The following is a 16074-nucleotide window of genomic DNA, read 5'->3' as shown; positions in this document are numbered from 1 at the left end:
AGTAGTGGACAGCAGTGTTGCTCGCCTTGAATGTCTCCTTGCCCACTCAGTAACACAGCTCTGCCTCAGTCACTCAGTGTAGTCAATGCTGCCTCAGTGTTTGGCACACTACCTGTTCACTCATAGTATCCTGCATTTCTACCCACTGCTAATGCAGACTAATGCCTTATATATCAGAATAAGTTCAGAATAGAAGAGGGATGTCTCTCATTTTTATATGATTAGCTTGGGTACTAGTTAGTGCAAAAATATCAAGGTTTTAGCATTCATAGATTCATGTTCAGTGCAGAGCTGAGTGTCAATGGATCTTTGTTAGGACTGGCTAGTGTTGCCTGTCTTCACAATAGCTAATGTGTTGCATACATGTTCAGATGTTCAGTGTGCACTCTGTTTTGGGAATGGCAGCATTTTGTCTTAACATTGAAGTGGTGTAGAAATGTTTTGCATACAAATAGCCATTGTGTTGTCCAAGTATTGGCTTGTAAGCGTGTCATATAGCACTTCACTTTGTAGTATATTGCCATCACATAGAAAATATGGATGTGTATTTCTGTGATGTGTAATAGTGACCATTGTTATGGTTAGCTTGAGCGTGATGAGTGTGATGTTTCTAGCTTAGGAATGACTGGTGTTATGATTAGTTAAGGAGTGATGAGTGAGCTGCTTCTAGTCTATAAGTGACAGTTGTTATGGCTAATCTAGGAGTGACCAAGAGTAACCAGTATTATGGCTAGCTAAGGAGTGACCGGTGTGCTGCCTCTAGCCTGGGAGTGAGCAGTATGTTAGTCCAGTACTTGGGGGTGTGGATATGTGTGTTGCTTCCTGCCATCTGTCATCTCTGTGGAGCCAGTGCATGGTTGTGGCTGGTTCAGCCAGGCAGCTAGTGCTTCTGGAGTAGCTAAACATATGAAGCAATATCTTAACAGATCAGATCATAACCACAACTTGCACCAGAGCACTCAGACATTTGGTCAATTTGACTCATGAACCTTAAACCTTTTGATAGTATTAGCCAAAATTAACTTGCACAAACAATGAAACCAAAAGAAGCAATACTGAAGAACTGTAAGATATTGTGCAGTGTATGGAGTTTACAACACAGCATCGATGATTAAACTGTATTGATTCTCTTTGTTTTCATTGCAGTACCAGCTGTTCTCCAGTAAATCATAAGCAAGATCTGATCCTGCAGAAGAAAACTTGTCAACGATTCATCACTCTTGTATGGAAAGATGCATAAAGGTAACCTCAGAACACAGCCATGTCAGAACTGTACCTTGCAGTAAACTTGACAGTAAATCCAGTAGTTGATGGAAAAAAGCTAGATGGGAAAAAAAGTGAATCAGCATCTAGGAAGTTGTTGAGCCTGGAAGTGACTTGAGACAGGGCAGTTCTGTGTGGCTGAGGAGAACAAAACAATACATATATAATACTGTGATTGTCATGTATATTGATATAGCTCAAGTTGATAATTGTACTCAAGGCAGCAGGATGCAGTTGCAAGTGGAGAGACCGACATTTTGTATGCTATGTAGGTTAAGGCGTCCAGGTTCTTTATGTAAGATGACTGTAATGGGTGGCAGGACTGAATGTGTGTGTGTGTGTGGAGGTGGTTGCTGCAGTGGTACTGACTGTTAGTGGTTGTTGGTGATAGTAAATGTAGTTGGTATTGTGGGTAATGGTGATGGCTGTGGTAGTGGTTCGTGTAGCAGTTAGCAGGCATGGAGTCATCATGTAGGGTGTTAGTGTGTGCCATGGGAGGAAGTGGGTGCCATGAGTCATGCTGTGGTCTCACTCAAGGCCACACAGCACCTCACTCAGCAACACTCCATCACTAGCACTGTCAGCACACTTCCTCAACACTTGAAGTTTTTCCTTCATGGCAGATATTTCAGACCTAAATTTTCTTCTCCTTTTAAAGCTCACTCTGCAGATTGAGTGGCATTTATTTTTAGCATTGTATCACAGTGGCTGAACAAAACTTTCCACCTTGTTACCATAGATAACCAGTTAGCCCATTGTTATTTTAGGAATCTGCAATAATGAAAGTAACTCTGCACTATGTTCATATGACAGTGTAAAGTTTAATCCAAGTTCATTACTCTGAATGCAATGTGAAATATCAAAGGAAATGAAAGTAATGATAATGACAATGACAATAATAATAATAATAATAATAATGCATCATTAGATACCACTTAGAAATGTATCTGTATCAGTAGTAGCCAAATTTACAGTTGTGATATTCATGTGTTAAAAAATTGGTTATGGTTGATAGATGAACGAAGAATAAGAAGTGCTGCCACCCTCAGCTCCCTGATAGTTGTGCTGTGTGCTGGCGTGGTGGTCACATGCATGGTGGTGCACAGGATGGGAAGCTGTGATTGTTTTGCAGAGCAGCAGGTTATACATGTAAGACATCTGTCAAAACTGCAGATTGATTTGTCTATATCAATGAAGACTTTCTAAAACAGTATGAGAAGGATATGAAGAAAATTTTTATCTTGGGTGATAATTACATTCTTCCCTGATGGATTCTGTAATATCAGTTTTCTCTAATTAACCTAAGCATATCACTTACTGAAACTGTTTGTGAGACTTGGATGCACATTTAATCACAGACTATACAATAAGGTACGAATTCATATTACTGTACATTTGCACTCCTCAGCTGTTCTTGTGTTCAAAGGCCTTGCAGAAGACCAGCTTGAGAAAACTCTATGTTGGTGAAACACAGTTTTTCATTATTTTCTATCTTAGGGTTGTTTTGGAAGCTTAGCCCCATTAACATTGCTCTTCACACCAGCCATTAAGATTGAACATGAAGTTATACAAAGATTCTTCTCAGTTTTTTTTACTTGAAAATTAAATTATTTTCCACAATGATCTAGAATGAATTTTTTTGGTAGTAATAACAAGTATGCATTGCTGGTGATGGGGCTCTTAGGTTGTACTTCCCAAATTGAATCGCCACTAAGAGAGGCCTCTCATGGGATGTTATTCCAGGCTGTTCCAACACTAGTTTTTGCTTGTAATAATGTACTTCAAGGAATCACTTGCTTGCATTTATAAAGTCTGGTTCGTGATTTAAAAGTACAGCCTAATTATTTCTCCGAGAATCTCTCCTACTACACCACTACCTCCTGTGATGCTGGCTGGGTCTCTCTCTGACATTTAGTCTCAGGTGGGACACAGGAATAGGATACATTGGCTAATTTAATTTTTTATCTATTGATTAGTTAGATCTTTATTTGTTCATATACTGACTGTTCCATTACAATAGTTGTCTCTTGAACTAGACAGAATATTTGCTGTACCCATTTGCTGTAACCTGGGCTTATATTTCCTTATGAATTCCCAAATTAAATATGAGGTTGTGTTTCTAGAGTATGGGTTTTTTTTTTTTTTGATCATAACATTCACTGTATGTTATGTTGTTTTAAAGAATGATGTTTCCTTTACAAGGCTTCTGTATATTTTTTTTATTTATTATTTTTAAAAAGAAAGTTACAAGCAAACACATGTCATGCTAAAGCTTATTGTGGGTCATTCCAAGATGTGTTAGATGATGTGTAGTCCTCAGTCTTTCTACTGAACATTGTCTCTTCTTGGTAATGTCATGCTACTATTACTTGTCTAGTGGTGTGTGTGTGTGTGTGTGTGTGTGTGTGTGTGTGTTAATTCTAGTGGACAAATATATTTTTCTGGCAATTTCTGAACCATAGTACTTCTAGAAATATACTTCTAGAAATATACTGGAGTATGTAATTACTTCTTGGTAGTAGCTCTTTTTTATGTATTAAGAGATACTGAAGATTATGAACTTTTCCTCTGAGGGTTTGCTGTCACTACATCAAGTTTCTGACTTGTGGATGTAACACCACATCACGTATTTAAGAGTTTTATTAAGTTGTTTGTTGTAGTCACTTTTAGATGCTTGATAATAGCAAAGTAAACTCTCTAGAATTAAGCACAATTCCTATAAAATAACTATTACTAAAGCTCTCTGGTGCTAATCTAGGTATAGTTACTGTTCTGTATTTCCCCCTTAATGTTAGGGATAGGCACTGAAGTTCATCATGGCAGTGTGATGGTGATAAGATATCCTCCTCACCTTGAGATTGTGCTGTTCTTACTTTTCTATGGAATCCTTCATTTTTAAGGACACTACAAACACTTAGCATTAGGATGTTTTAGAGCAGAACTCTGATGTGTGTTTGTGCATCCTGTGACACTCCGTAGCTTAGAGCCAAGTGTTCCCTGCTGAGTTCTATGAATGCTAAGGTGTTGTGTGCGTGTGTGTGTGTGGTGTGTAGCGCGTGTTTGCTGTGCAGCCTCTCACAGGCCTGTACTGCAACACCCACAACCTACAAGTTTCTGAAACACAAAGGTTGAAGTGTGGACCTCCCTTTCCCTGGTCCACCACTGCTGTTCAGATACTACGCTGCTGATTGCTGCACTTGCCGTGTGTTTTGTGCATACGTGTTGCAGCCAGCAATTAAAAAGTATCTTCCAGGAGACTAGTCATCTTCTAAGATTTATCTCACTAAGTATGGTAGAAATTCTTGGTAGACTGCAGGCAGTAGATGAACTAGAACAATGTATTGGCTTACTTGCTTCATTAGTTCTTTGCATATTGGGGGTGTGCTAGAAGAAAGCTAACATGTGTACTTTTGATACTTGATCTCAGTTATTCTTATTTATCTGTTTATTCAGTATTCTTAATGCTATGATGTATCTTGGTAGTGATTCTATTTCTATGTATTAAGTAATTCATTTTCCAGTGACTTAGCCCTTCTGTGTGTGTAGGCAGTTGGTAAAGATCAAGCACTCTAATTACTGCTTCTCTCCTTTCGTTGCACAAGGCTTTGTGAATATTAACTTGTAGAGTGACTGTCAGGTGTAGCTAAGTATGAATATTCTTAAAGCATGCAGAAAATCAAATGATGAATTAACAGTGCTTGAATATCCAAATGGATGTATGAATGTGGGTGCATTTCAGACCTTGCGTGTTGTCTTTGTCTGTTGTGTGGTATGGTGCATTGCAGTTTGGTGTGTGTGTGTGTGTGTGTGTGTGTGTGTGTGTGTGTGTGTGTGTGTGTGTGTGTGTATTTGTATTTCTGCAAGCATCTACATTGTTTTCAAATCTGTTTGTTGCAACTACAGGAAAAGGAGTCCAGGAAAAGCTATTTTACAAATTTCTTCAGTTTATGTTGGGAGACAAACTGTTAATTTTAAGATACTCACCTGAGCCTAATTCAAATCTTTATCTTCAGTCCAAGCTTGAATTTGTTGATGATTTCAAGGGACTCTTTTTCCTTGTGGGCTTTCTCAGAACTGACAGATTTCATTCTCCCCTCATTATCTTGTATCCTTGTTTCTGTGTAACCTTTTAATCTATTTCTTGAGACTTGCATTGCACTTCCAGCTCCCTTGATGTGTTTCAACAGCAGGAGAACTTTCATAATTATTGAAAAGGCATGTGAAAGTAATCAGGAGACTGACAATTTGTTCACAACTTACAATGCAAATTAGTTGCCCTTTGCGTGTGGCAATAATTGGATTGTAAATACTGTTTAGTTATTTTCACATAGAGGATGAAAGGTCTGGAGATATGTAGCATCCAATCCAGCTTCACTTTTGCTTTTAGACCATTGTAGTGCTACTTTCAGGACAGTGTGATGCGTGATTTTCCATTCAGTTTGTTAAGGTCATTTTGGTTATTCTTGAAGGTGGCATGACTTGTGTGGTTAAGCTAGAAGGGGGAATATTTATGATGGTTAGTGAGCAGCAGCAGCTCATGCTTGTGTAGCTAACTTACCACAGGAGCATTGCGTCTGACATGTGCTTACTGGCATGGATCTTTTGTGTGATTTGTTTTGAAATTATTCACAATTATGCATGCTGATATTGGTAATTTGAAACACAAAAATTAAGGCTCATTACTAAGTTCTTACAGGCATTTGTGAAATATTTTTTTTTGCAAATTAGTTTTCTGAATTTCCACCCTCCATGACCCTAAGTGCTATTAATGTAGTCATTTATCTTACGGATGCAGTCAACACAATTTGTCCTGTGGCCCAACAGATTCATAGTCACATCTATTTTCATGCAACTCATAAATCACAGCACTGTGTTGCTCCAATAAAGCAGTGTAAGCATTTGTCTTTGGAATTCATGTTTGTTCATAAAAAGCCATTTATATAATGGAAGAGTTGCTTCATTCTGTTTGAAACCTAGCAACCTATTCCTAGCTTAGTCCATGCAATTCATACAAAATTATTAGGGTCTTAGGCAAAAGTAGGAAATAAGCTAGTTTGCCATAGATTTCCTGCACCAAAGTCAAAACTTTCTATGCATGAATGAATGAGTTTGTTTGATGATTGAGTTTTAGGTTTTCAACAGTAATGTAGGTGTCTTTGTGATTATTTTCTCTCTCTTTTCCCTAACCTGCATTTCCTTATCCATGATGAGCTATAAGTGTGCACAGCAGCAGCAGCCATTGTAACTTTTCTTTATTCGCTGTAGAAGTCTACACAATAAAGGAAGCTGTGAAATGACTTAGTAGTGTTCACAGGCACCAGGACAGCCCAGTGCACCCACACATTTATCAACCATGAAGACAGCCATATCAGGATACTTGTCTTAAATTGTAAGTCATCTGTTTCATATATATATATATATATATATATATATATATATATATATATATATATATATATATATATATATATATATATATATACACTAAACTAACTACCTTTACTACTAAATCCTTCTCATAAATGTGATGAAAACTAAATCTACCACCTCCACCATTCGATCTTCTGCTCTATTAAATGTGTCTGTCCCTTTAATATAAAGTAGAGATCAATGGTTTATCAGGAAGGGCCAGGAGTGAGTATTTTGTCCAGTTTAAAATGAAGATCATGTATGTAAGAAGCTTTGTTGTTATATCATAGAATTAGTTTGCCCAGCAGTGTGAACATTATTACTGAGTAAGAACAGTGTCCAAGCTGAGTGTGTAGTGTGTGAAAATGAAGGTTTTGTCTGCATTGTGCAAGTCTCTTAGTGTCAGCATGAAAGCATGAGTTGAGTGTTTTTTTCTAGGGCAGTGTGTGTAAATAGGTTCCCGTTTTCCTTTTCTCCATAGCATTTTTACCTTCCCATGTGTGTTCTGGTGTGTCGTGTGTACGCCTGCGTGCATCCAAGTACCTGCTGGGTCTCGAGGGCACTGCAGCTCCCCACAACCTGAGGCTGCCAGTAAGTCCTGTGCAGCATTGCAAGTATCTGTGAAGGAACAGGCAGCCAGCCAAGGTAAAATTCTTGTAGCATTGGTTACCTGCTGACTTGTACTGCATCCAGTAATAAATCTGATGTTGATGTCAGGGGGTGATGGAAATTGTGCGTATCTCTTCTTTATAAAAGTTAATTGGTCTTTTTTGTTTGGTTTGTGATACTGTATGGGTCTTGTTAACCTAATACCATGGAATTAAGGGGTGGTGTCCAAGTGATTAAAACTGTATAAATTACATCAGTCCAATGTAATTTCCTTGTGTTGCTGATGGCATGTTTCACACAGTCCCATCAGCGGTGCAGGAATCAATAGATGTCTCAAAGAAAGAAAAAAGGTACTGAATTGACATAGAAATGGCAGCATAACATCCAATGGAAGTGATTGGGCTGGCTGATTGAAAATGTATGAAGTAAATAATTATCAGGTGGCAGCAAGCAGTAGTGATTGTGCGTGTGACGTGCCACGAGCGCCCCTCTCACACTTTCACTTCCATAATCATAATCACACTGTGCGGCCTCTCGATCCCTCCTCTCTGTGGCGAGGTAGGCAATAATGAGCTCGATGTGTTTGTACCACTGTGGTCGCTGCCGTGCTTTCCATCTACAAGATGGATGTCGCAGGCCGGCCATGTGCTGTTCAGTTGAAATTTTGCTTGTTTATCTCATGAAAGGATTTACATAAGAAAGTGTAATATCGGGTGGTCTTATGTTGATTGGCATTTTAATGTTGGAATTTTGTCATGAGGTGAATTTTTGTTACTTTTATTTTTAACAGTTTTGAGAAGTAATGGATAAATTGGAAATTCAAATAATTACTTATCATTAATGTTGAGTTTTGGCAATTGTTTTGCTTGCACAAGTATTACTTTTATTGCACACTAATAACAGCACAATCTGTTACACAGTTTCAAAGTTACATCGATAAATATTCTGCTTTCATCTAATTACCCTTCATCTTGTGTCTGTTTGCTGAACATATAACATTTTAAATAAAAGTTGATTTAACAAAAAAGGCAGATTCTTGATTCCTGTATATGACATCTTAACCATTTTCTGACTTATATTTGTAAATAATTTCTATACTAATATAGGCAAGTGGTTTTCATGTATGAAAGTTTAAAGATAAATATGTAAAAATAATTTCATAATTGATTTTTATATGGTTTCGTAATAATTCATACTAAGTGCAGTACACAATAATTCCTTCTTGTTAACATTCAAGACTAGTCTAAATATTTCTTAAATATTCATATTTCAAGAGCATATTGGACCTTATGCACACAATACCTAGAGCCCAATATTGCTAATCTTCGGCACTGTGGTCTCTTGTGCCTGATCTAACTCTGAGATAGAACACTTTTAGGCTGTTTTCATAGTTATTCTATATAATTAGAAACAAAAATATATAGAAATATATATATACATATATATATTGTTAGTTATAATTCCTACTATATGTAAATTAACAAGAAGATTTACACTTTAAAACATACTTCTTGATCTATATTGTAACATCTATGTGTGAGAGTAATAAAGTTCCCTTGTTGCATATTGTTTATCCATGAAGACAACCAAGAACAAACCTGTACAAATGCACCCTTTACTTCACACATTACAGGATAATGTACTTATTTATATTTAATGTAGGGGGTTTTTCCTTTCATAGTACAAGGACCACTGTACATCTCTCATTAGTAGTACTGTCAGTGATTCCAGATGTCTTCACTGCAGTTGTGTATTTAATTATGAAACAGCACTGGTATAATTCAATTAGTAACAGCTTGAAATTAGTTAGGAAGTACATATTAGTGACCTAATTCTATCTCAGTGATTTATCATGCCATCTTCAGTCCTGTGATACCAAACGTCTTTCCTTATTTAGTGATCATAATTTAGGTGACCTTATTGAGTTTTGTCTGAATTGTATCTTGTCTTCCTTCATTCAGCATAAAGATGTCCTGTGTATGTGTCCTTGGCGCCATCTCATTCCTTATTAACAGTTAGGTGTCATCTTTGCTGGCCACTGGTTGGTCCTTTTTTTTATGCAGGTAAAACCTTGCTTCTTGTTTATGCATCTGTCTTTCCCTTTGGAGCTCCAATATCTCTTGTTATTCTGTTTTAGTAATTTCCTCTTTGTATACCATTCATGATTTCCATGTCCAATAAGCAAAATTGTATTTTCTTCTTATTCTTATGCAATAGCTCCATATTCCTTATATTTATAGAAAGAGGCAGTAGTAGAGGTGAAGGCATGCCTCTGAATTTCAAATTTCACCTGAGCTTGACTTCTAGATATTCTTCCATATTTATTCCAGTCACTAAATATCATGGAAAAAATCATAATGATAATGGATTTCCTCCCTTAATCACTGCATTTACTCTCTCCTTTATAATGTTTTACTAAAAGAACATGACACCATCACACACACATCAGGATGTTTCACCACCTACAGTGTATTTTAGAATTATAGTATAACTCTGGCCTGAAGGAGCTTTTCTGTCAATGAACATTACTTTTCTTCTGTCTAATGCTGGTATTCATTGCAGAGATTCAAAATTTTCATCAGAGCCTTGGTGAGTTGAGACTTCCTAGTGACTCTGAATTTGCACACCAAGGCTGTTATGGAGCAGTGCTGTCTGGTCCCCATTGCCTTGTCTCTGAAGAGTCTGCAGGTGTACTCTTTGAGTGAAGAGGCTCTTACAGCAGGATCTGGTATCACTTAAGTACTGTGTATTTAAATAAGTTTGAATTTTGTGCATTCTCAATAACTTTGTGTCAGTTATTTCATTTACATTTTCACAGGGAATACAGATAAAATGATGGGCAAATGACTTGTAAGCCATCATATATATCAACAACAGTAGTACATATCTGGGAGAGACTTCATGAAGCAGATATCAACCATGATCCCTTCAAGTGGATTTACTGTTCAGATACTGAGCCTCTCTCCAGACTGGAAGTTTGTATATTACTTTGTGCTGTGGCTTAGCTGGGATACTCATGTAACTGACCTTGTGGGTATGTCATTACAGAATCTTTGATTAAATCTTTTACACACACTGGTAATTTAGTAAAATTGAACATGTACATACATATAGGAACTGCTGTGTGAAGAAAGTGTGATATTTGACACACGCCTGAAAGTTTCCCCATTGCATCATGATGCCTAAATTGAATTAAAGGTTTTGTCATCATTCTTTGTGAATATTTTGGAATTAAACTCAAATACATTGAGATTCACAGCTGAAAATCATCTTACATCTAGGATTCACACAAAAAAATTCAGATTTAATGTATTCTGAAGAGGGTAGTGACTGAGTGATTGTTTTCAGATTGCAACTCAAGAAGGAGAGTATTGTAGTCACTGCAGCCTTGCACCACATGGGCAAAGATGACCTGGAGCATGCTGTTCATGTAGATGTTCTTGCATCTAGATGTGGTGCCCTCAATGAGGGCACCACATGAGCTACACCTTCATCCTCTCACATTCACTGTACGTGTCTGTTCCACTCTTCGTTTCACTCTCAAATGTATTTATGGTTTTCTTGTCAGATGCCTGATGTCTGGTGTGTGATCCTGAACAGCTTATTGGTGAAGACATGGAGGTTTTTGTCTTGTGGTTCAAGATGTGACCCTGTTGCTGCTGCTGTCCAATTATCACCTTAAAGACAGTCATTATTAATCAACCCTTCAGTCATTTAAAATTAATAAAAGTATTCATGCTTAGCTGTATTTCAAATGAAACTAGTCTTACCAGAGAGATAAAATGCTATTTCTCTCAATGATGAAATTCATAAGTTTGGTTCCAATCAGCTCACACAGTAAATAAATATGCTACAGTTTAATGTTAAATTTTATTTCCATCAAACCTGTAAGAGCAGAAGGAATTGCTACCAAACTCCACTACAATAAAAATTCATCCACCTCCACCTAAGTCACAGTACAATTGAGATGACTGGGAAGCTGAGGAACTTCAGACTGGAAAGAGAAAAATACATTTTGCTGACTTAACCATGTTATGGTTGAGAGAAAATGGATGAGTATGACTGGATGAAACATGTTTTAATGTTTTCTAGTAAAAGCTTGAATGAACCAAAGTTAAGATGAGATAAGGTTCTGAGAATGAGTGGCCTAGATACTATAGGACTCAACAAAACATGCACGACATGCCAGCCTGGCAACTTCAGTTGACAAACATCAAGCTAAATATGAAATCTGATTTCCATAAGAAGATAAACTAGTATTACTCTTCTCAGCCATCTTGAACTCAATGAGGAAAGTGATCCTAAATCAAAATAAATCCTATGTACTCCTCTCCTCACATGATTTCCTACAAAAACTGGTGGCACACTCAAGAAACCACAGGTAACATCACAGCTTCAATACTTCACAATACAACATACTCCCTTCACTCAGACCACCTGTAGCCATAAGTAAGATGAAGTCTGAAGGTGTTTTAGTGAAAATCCAAATTTACACCTACACAATTTTGAGGAAAAGGTTACTTCCCATCTTAACAGATTCAATGACTTACAAATTCCATGAAATACCACCTGTCACTAAAGGCTAACACTTTGGTCTTTTAAGCAGGAGGCCAGGATTTGATTCCTGTTGACAACTATGTGCCTTTGTAGTGCAGTAGCCAGCATGCCTGAAACTGCAGGCCATGGTTTGAATCTTGCATGGTCCTGGATTCCAATTCTCATGCACTAGAAAGATGTTAGGTAGTGTTATGTTTACTTGTATACTTATTAACAGACGGAGAGAAAGAATCACTTAATATGAAAACAGTGAAAGAGATTCACTGGTGTATGGCTGTGGGTAAAAGGCTGAAGGCAGATATAATGAACACAAACACCAAGGAATAGTTATGGTCAAAAGTTGAACATGTCATAATTTTTTCCACCATGTTTAGTGTTTTATCTCAATCTCACATCCTTTGATCTGATGAAAACTCATTAATTGTTATATCTAATAAAAAGACTCAACAAGAGAGAGAGAGAGAGAGAGAGAGAGAGAGAGAGAGAGAGAGAGAGAGAGAGAGAGAGAGAGAGAGAGAGAGAGAGAGAGAGAGAGAGAGAGAGAGTTACTGATAGATGAATGCATAAAGTTGAGACTTTTACCACAACTAAACATAAATTTGTCTTGAGGAATCTGATTATGTTTTACTAATTAAAAAAAAAAAACTTTTACCACAAACACATGTCTTGGGGACACTTAGGAGTTCTAAAAAGTAAATGAATTAAGAGCCTTAGGTTTAGAATGATGTAGGTAAATGATTGGCAGTATCTTCATGTTTTTCTCTCACTGGAGCTTTCTGCCTATTTATTTTTCTCCTGTCACTGACAACTGCGGGGAATGTAGATAGGCCTGTTTCTGTATTTTAGTGTGTGTGTGTGTGTGTGTGTGTGTGGAGGGGGGTAGATTCCTAAAACTACAGCAAGGGAAGAAAAGTGATGGATGGGAAAATTGAGAGAATAAAGCTGTGAAAATTGCGCGTTTCAAAGAAATGTCGCTCACAGGACGTGGGCACAGCCACGCCTGATGGCTTGGTCACAGCCACTCAAGACTCCATGGCAGTTAGTCGCAAATCTGTCAGTGTCCATTCTGGTGCTGTGGATATAATCAGAATTTTTTTTTTTATTCCTATGTTGTGAGTAAAAAAAAAAAAACTTCCACGAGTACCTAAGAAGTGTATTCATCACTTCTCTGAACTGTAACCTTTGAGGCAACATATTCATAAACTGGTTGATGAGACTTGATGGCACATTACAGTTAGGCAAGGAAGAGGCGGTGAAGTGAAGAGACTTTCAGCTTTGGAAACAAATCTACAGATATCTCTCAGTGGCACCCTGATCAAGGACTTGCACACCTGGAGCACCGCCGTCCCTGTAATCCTTACCCACCATCACCACCACCAACACTATGTCCTTCTTGGTCTCGCACCAGGAAGAGCAATACATGGGAGCAGAGAGAAAGTGGATCCGAGAGGTGAGCTAATGGGTGGTGATGCCCATGATGGTGGTGGTGGGCTTGGCCATCAACACACACACCCTCCTCCTCCTCCAGAAATCGCGTATTTGAAACCTGCCAGCCATCGCGTAAGTGCAGATTCCCTCGCCACCACCATGACACCATTAGCGTCAACACCACTGTCACCACCACTATCATTTACACCAATATTGCCATCATTACTATGACCAGTCATCATTATCATTTCACTACCACCATCACCACCACTAACAGTCACTATTAAGTCCACCGCCAGAAACATCACAAGCACCACCACTAACATTAATACCACAACACCTTAATCCTTAGTCCACGTTGTTCAATCAGCTTCCCTCAGCAATCTTTTCTCCTAGTTAAGCAGTCCGGCAATACATCAAGCAATGTCATTTAGTCTTCCAGAGAGAGAGAGAGAGAGAGAGAGAGAGAATGACGTGTACTGGGGTGTCTGACGCTCTCTGGCACATACACATACACGCACATGCTCATACCATGTCATCTTCCAACGCCAACATAGGAAAACAGTTTTGTCAATAAAGCCTTGAAGAGATAATATGCACTGAACGAGGAATGGCCTAAACATGAAAAGTGCGACCTGGTGTGGTGGGCGTGGCTTATGAAAATATAACACACACACAGGGAGATAGATGCGCGGGCAGCGGGACAGGAAGAGCACGGTGAAAATCCAGCCTGTTATTGTGCGTGTTGAAAGTCTAGGCCTCTGCAGTTTGAGGGATAATACGCCTCCGTTCTCCCAATGTGTATTTTCGCTACGTGCTTAGAATGAAATGTTTATTGATAACTCTAAATAATGCTTATATATATATATATATATATATATATATATATATATATATATATATATATATATATATATATATATATATATATATATATATATATATATATATCATCAATTATCAGTCTACCAGATTGACTTCCACGTGCACTGGATGAGAAGAACAGATAAATATCATGATCTAGGGCACGTGTGGACGCACCTTAAGGCAACGTTCAATAAACTACCAGGCTGGTTTTCTGTGGCGTCCCGTGTGTTGCAATGGTGGAGTGTAAGGGGGACTAAAGTGAATTTATTTTCTCTCTCTCTCTCTCTCTCTCTCTCTCTCTCTCTCTCTCTCTCTCTCTCTCTCTCTCTCTCTCTCTCTCTCTCTCCACCTCAATATAAGTCATCTAAAATATCTACGAGTCATGTGTCGATACTCACGTAGAGAACCCACTAGGCCTTGCAAATGTACGTAGCGTGTGTACGTACATCACACTCGTACACATACACTACAACTCCTCCATTTCCTGAGGTCAGCAGGAGGAAGTCTGCCACCGGTCACGACTCGCATGGAGGCAAATCGCGATCTCACAAAGAAAATGACAAATGAAGCGCAAGTGTCTCGGGATTGAAGTGTTTCGAGACCGGAGGTGATCTCCAGGCACGTATTTATATCCTGTTTCTCTGGAGAGCCTCGAGTGACGGCGTCAGGCACAACCCACGCCAATTAATGATCATGCTCACGGCGGGGATTCATCATTGAAGGAAATGCGGAAGTTTATCTGAAGTGTAACCCTTGAATGTAAGTACCACGAGACACTTATGGAACTACAGATGACGCGGAGGAAAACTGTCTTTGATCCATACGACACATAAAAGTAGGAATTAATAGGCAGGTAGCTGGAAAATAATTAAGAAACAAGAGTAACTTCTGTTCCTGATATGAGGAGGAGAGATGAGAGGAAAGGACAGAAACTTTCGCAGCAACAGAAAATCGAGAGAGAAACGAGCACAGGAAAACAACTACTACACAGTAGTAGTAGAAGTAGTAGTAGTAGTAGTAGTAGTAGTAGCTGTTGTTGTTGTTGTTGTTGTTGTTGTTGAAGCAGAAATTATACATTTCCTATCATCATAAAGACAAAAAGGGCATGACAAGTGTGCAAATAGCTAAGTTTAATGCTTCTGCACGCAAACACAGTAATAATGAATGATACATCAAAGGTGCACGTATGTAAACGGTGGTAATATCAATAAATCTGGGTGACCGATAACAGTTTGCCAAAAGCAGAAGTATGAATAAAGCCTTAAGAATGTTCCTAATAGCAAGAAATTTAAACTTAATATAAAATCGAAGGACACGCGACTTAAGGCAATGTGTGGAGCTTCATTCGTGAGCGAATCTTAACAAGCACTCTTCGAAAATACGTATACTTGTTCCCTTCGATGAGATCAATAACTTGGGATACTAGCTCTCTCTCTCTCTCTCTCTCTCTCTCTCTCTCTCTCTCTCTCTCTCTGCAAAATCAACATTTGCTACCATTAGTAATACACCAGTTATCATTATTATTATCATCATCATCATCATCATCATCATCATTATCATCATTATTATCATTTATTATTATTATTATTATTACTATTATTACTATTATTATTATTGTTATTATTATTATTATTATTATTATTATTATTATTGTCATCATCACCATGATCACTGTCATCGACACTGTCATCATCACCATTATGTTATCACACAATATCCGTAAATCTTTCCCCAACACAAACGAAAACAAGAAGTGTATCCTGTGTTTGCAATAACTGACTCCATGTTTTGAAAAAAAAAATGATAAAGGGTTTCTCTCTCTCTCTCTCTCTCTACTACTACTACTACTACCTATGTCATGCACTTCTTCAACTTGCCGACATATGTTCAGCACACACAGTATTCCCTGGTAATTGCCTCACCGAGTCAACACCAGTATTT

The 16074-nt window shown here is 38.0% G+C and overlaps 2 protein-coding genes across 4 annotated transcripts in view; one reads left to right on the top strand and one right to left on the bottom strand.

The window, feature by feature from the left end:
• LOC135110552 (SCY1-like protein 2) overlaps positions 1-6560 on the top strand; it is a 328030-nt gene extending 321470 nt beyond the window's left edge. Inside the window, 1 exon segment of the mRNA XM_064022973.1 lies at positions 1147-6560. Within this exon segment, the coding sequence (XP_063879043.1) occupies positions 1147-1173 (27 nt within the window). The 3' untranslated portion in view covers positions 1174-6560.
• The window catches only part of LOC135110554 (uncharacterized), a 243583-nt gene that overhangs the window by 1042 nt on the left and 226467 nt on the right, over positions 1-16074 (bottom strand). Inside the window, exon 8 of one of the 3 annotated variants that reach the window (XM_064022976.1) lies at positions 8184-12006. The exons of 1 other annotated variant lie outside the window; for it this stretch is intronic. In XM_064022976.1, coding sequence (XP_063879046.1) covers positions 11864-12006 — 143 coding nt within the window. In that variant the 3' untranslated portion in view covers positions 8184-11863. Of the gene's footprint in view, positions 1-8183; positions 12007-16074 lie in introns of those variants that run through there. One more of the 3 variants, XM_064022977.1, reaches the window with a different exon arrangement.

The sequence above is a fragment of the Scylla paramamosain genome, chromosome 20 (assembly GCF_035594125.1).
Source record: "Scylla paramamosain isolate STU-SP2022 chromosome 20, ASM3559412v1, whole genome shotgun sequence".
NCBI classification, from domain to species: domain Eukaryota; kingdom Metazoa; phylum Arthropoda; class Malacostraca; order Decapoda; family Portunidae; genus Scylla; species Scylla paramamosain.
Note: the sequence above shows the minus strand (reverse complement) of the source record. Positions and strands in the feature narration are given on the sequence as shown.